This window comes from Rutidosis leptorrhynchoides, chromosome 4 (genome assembly GCF_046630445.1).
Source record: "Rutidosis leptorrhynchoides isolate AG116_Rl617_1_P2 chromosome 4, CSIRO_AGI_Rlap_v1, whole genome shotgun sequence".
Lineage (NCBI taxonomy): Eukaryota > Viridiplantae > Streptophyta > Magnoliopsida > Asterales > Asteraceae > Rutidosis > Rutidosis leptorrhynchoides.
The window spans coordinates 106,023,349-106,026,915 of NC_092336.1; the positions used below are offsets into that span (position 1 = coordinate 106,023,349).

Consider the following 3,567-nt stretch of genomic DNA (forward strand, 5'->3'; position numbering starts at 1 on the left):
TTAAAATTTTTCGTTTAAGCAAACTCGTAATTTCACGAGTCATTTCAGTCATTATAATTTACTCTTATATTTAATTTACTTGTTTTTCGAAAAAAAAAACGCGTTACTTATCCATCTCACCATTGGTTTTTAAACAACTTTGTATATACGGTTAAGTAAACTCTTCATTGCTCGTCTCTATTTTCGGAACACGTAGCCGATTAAAAATATAAAAAAAAATCTTTAAAGTGTTCACAATATCTCCTTCATTTTGCCAGGTAATCATCGTCCACTTCCGATCGCACAAATCATAATCAATCAATCGTATTCATAAACTGCCATTAACTACCTGATAATCACCGTCAACTAACTCACCAAACAGATGGCATCTCCGTCATCGGCGACGAACATCATGCTCTCAATCAACGAGAAAAAAACCGTCACAATCGATCTCTACCGTCCGCTTCGTAACTACATAGTCGCCAATTACTCCGAACGCCAAGCTCAAACCCTAGAAGACGATCTCGAAACCCTAAAACAACTCCGAATCAGCATCGAACGATCAACAACCGATTCCCTCACTTCACGGCGTGACCTCTATCAATCTTACTTCAAAGCCTTAACAGCTGTTGAATCTAGGTTTCCGATTTCATCCGATAAGGATCACGTGAATTCTGTTACGTTCACGTGGTACGATTCGTTTAAAACCAGAAACAAAGCGTCTCAACAGAATATACATTTAGAGAAGGCTACTGTTTTGTTTAATTTAGGTGCGGTGTATAATCAGATAGGGTTAGGTTTTGACCGGTCAACGGTGGAAGGACGAAGGCAGGCGGTGCAGTCGTTTACTGCTGCAGCTGGTGCTTTTGCTTATTTGAGAGATAATGAGGCGGCGAAGGCTTCGGTTGGGAATTCGGTTACAGTTGATGTTTCAGTTGAGTGTGCAGGGATGCTGGAGAGGCTGATGCTTGCTCAAGCACAGGAGTGTGTGTTTGAGAACACAATTGCTAAAGGAAGCACTCCTGGCGTTTGTGCTAAGATTTCTAGACAGGTTATTGTCAATTACATTGCGATTAATTGCTTATACAATTATCAGTTTAAATGATGTCAAACGTATCTAATTTACTCGAAAAACTATTACCTTCTGTTGCACCTGCCTGAACTGTTATTGTAACCAGTGACATGTCAATTTATATGGTTGTCATGTCAGCTAGGATACTGATGAACGATAAATGCAATAGTAAAGTTTATTCTCCGATTGGTAGCATACATGTGTTAATACTTGACCCTAAATATCATATATGTGTATTTGCTATAAAATAGTTGATGCATTAGACTTGAGTGCAAATAGTATATATATACATTGCCAAATAAATACTTGGATTTGGATATAAACTTATAGAACAAAAATGTAAATGTAGGCTGGACTGTACTATGAAGAAGCTGTATCTGCACTAAATGTCGCACCTCTGAGTCAGCACTTTGACAAGACATGGACGTCACATATTTGGCGAGAGGCAAGTGCTTATCCCAAGCTTTTCCAAAGTCGACAATGCAAGCTCGTAGCATGTCTTCCAAGGTTTGAATTGTGTTTTCGCTTTGTCCGTCGGTTTGTGGATGATATGCGGTGCTCATGTCTAAACGCGTCCCCAACGCTTCTTGTAAGGTACGCCAAAATCTAGAAACAAAACGGCCATCTCGGTCGGAGATAATCGATAAGGGTACACCGTGTCGGGCTACGATTTCTTTAATGTAAAGTTGTGTGAGTTTCTCCATGTTGTCGGTTTCCTTCATGGCTAGGAAGTGCGCGGATTTGGTGAGACGGTCAACAATAACCCAAATAGTATCATAACCGCCAACCGTCTTTGGTAGTTTGGTGATAAAATCCATTGTTATCCTTTCCCACTTCCATTGCACGATTTCGGGTTGTTTAAGTAGTCCGGACGGTCTTTGATGTTCGGCTTTGACTTTGGAGCAAGTTAGGCATTTTCCAACGTAAGTAGCGACGTCCCTTTTAATGTTCGGCCACCAATATTGTTCTTTGAGGTCGTGGTACATCTTATTGACACCGGGGTGAATCGAATATCTTGACTTATGGGCTTCATTTAAAATAAGGCTTCGTAAGTCCCAATAACTAGGTATCCAAATTCTTCCGGTGAAATATCGGAGTCCGGTTTCTTTAACTTCGAATCGAGAGGTGAGGACGTTCAAGTGTTCGAGAGAGATGTTTTCATCTTTGAGAGCCTCATCTTGGGCTACACGAATTTGACTATTGAGGTTGGTGTGAATGGTGATGTTTAAAGCTCGGACACGAAGAGGCACCGCTATTTCCTTTCGACTTAAGGCATCGGCTACTACGTTTGCCTTCCCGGGATGGTAACGAAGCTCACAATCATAATCGTTTAAAGTTTCAATCTACCGTCGTTGTCTCATGTTTAGTTGCTTTTGATCGAAGATGTGTTGAAGGCTTTTGTGATCGGTGAAGATGGTACTTTTGGTTCCATAAAGATAATGTCTCCACATTTTAAGTGCGAAGACAACGGCTCCGAGTTCGAGATCATGTGTCGTGTAGTTCCGTTCATGAATTTTTAGTTGTCGGGAGGCATAAGCAATGACTTTCTTTCGTTGCATCAATACGCACCCAAAACCATGTTTCGAGGCATCGCAATATACAACAAAATCATCATTGCCTTCGGGAAATGACAAGATAGGAGCGGTGGTTAGCTTTGTCTTCAAGATTTGAAATGCGGATTCTTGTTCTGTTGCCCAAATGAATTTCTTTCCCTTGTGAGTTAACGCGGTTAGAGGTCGAGCAACCAAAGAGAAATCCTTGATGAATCTACGGTAGTATCCGCGAGACCCAAAAATTGACGAATGTGAGTAGGAGTAGTAGGAGTCTCCCATTTACTAATGGCTTCGATTTTCGTGGGATCGACTTTAATACCTTGATCACTTACAACATGACCAAGAAATTGAACTTCCTTCAACCAAAATTCACACTTGGAGAATTTGGCATAGAGTCGTTCTTGTCTCAAGAGTTCAAGCACAAGTTGGATTCGGAGCCGTTGTCTTGTGTTTTCCTGTACTTGTGTTAACTTAGTAAAAAGAAACGTTTATGTTTTCTCATCCCAAATGTAAGTTCAAAAAGAGTAAAAGTGGGACTATGATCTCACCTTGAGTGCACGTATGTAAAAGTACTTCAACAAGTAAACGTGTGCAAGAACGAATGCTAGTCTTGACCTAAAAAAATAGGTTTGTATCAATATCGGTAAACACGGTCGGTCAAAGTGTTCAATTAGTCCTATGGCTCGTTAAGACTCGATTATAAAAGCATGTGAATCAAATTGTCATATTTCATGCAAGGTACAAGTATAAAAGCATGTTAGAATGATTGCATAAGTATTTGGTTAAGTTTGATTAAAAGTCAACTTTGGTCGGGTCAAAGTCAACAAAAAAGTCAACACGTTCGGGTCGGGTCCCGAACTATTTTTCTGAGGTTTTTAATCATATATAAGCATGTTAGAACAAATTACATGTGAATCGGAGGTCCATAGCATAGCAAACATTTTTCATAAAAATGGTAAAACA

The 3,567-nt window shown here is 39.9% G+C and overlaps 1 protein-coding gene across 1 annotated transcript; it reads left to right on the top strand.

Moving 5' to 3' along the window:
* Positions 1-203: 203 nt before the first annotated feature.
* Positions 204-2,103, top strand: LOC139840879 (vacuolar-sorting protein BRO1-like). The gene is made up of 3 exons (XM_071831122.1): positions 204-1,030; positions 1,401-1,496; positions 2,095-2,103. Exons 1-3 carry the CDS (start codon positions 362-364, stop codon positions 2,101-2,103), a joined length of 774 nt encoding a protein of 257 aa, XP_071687223.1. The 5' UTR covers positions 204-361.
* The last annotated feature ends 1,464 nt before the right edge of the window (positions 2,104-3,567 follow it).

What these genes read in the sequence shown, in the direction of transcription:
- LOC139840879 (XM_071831122.1), top strand. Translation starts at nt 362, where the DNA reads ATGGCATCTCCGTCATCGGCGACGAACATCATGCTCTCAATCAACGAG. An exon ending in GTGCTAAGATTTCTAGACAG is followed by an intron (nt 1,031 to 1,400) that starts GTTATTGTCAAT and finishes ATGTAAATGTAG; the next exon opens with GCTGGACTGTACTATGAAGA.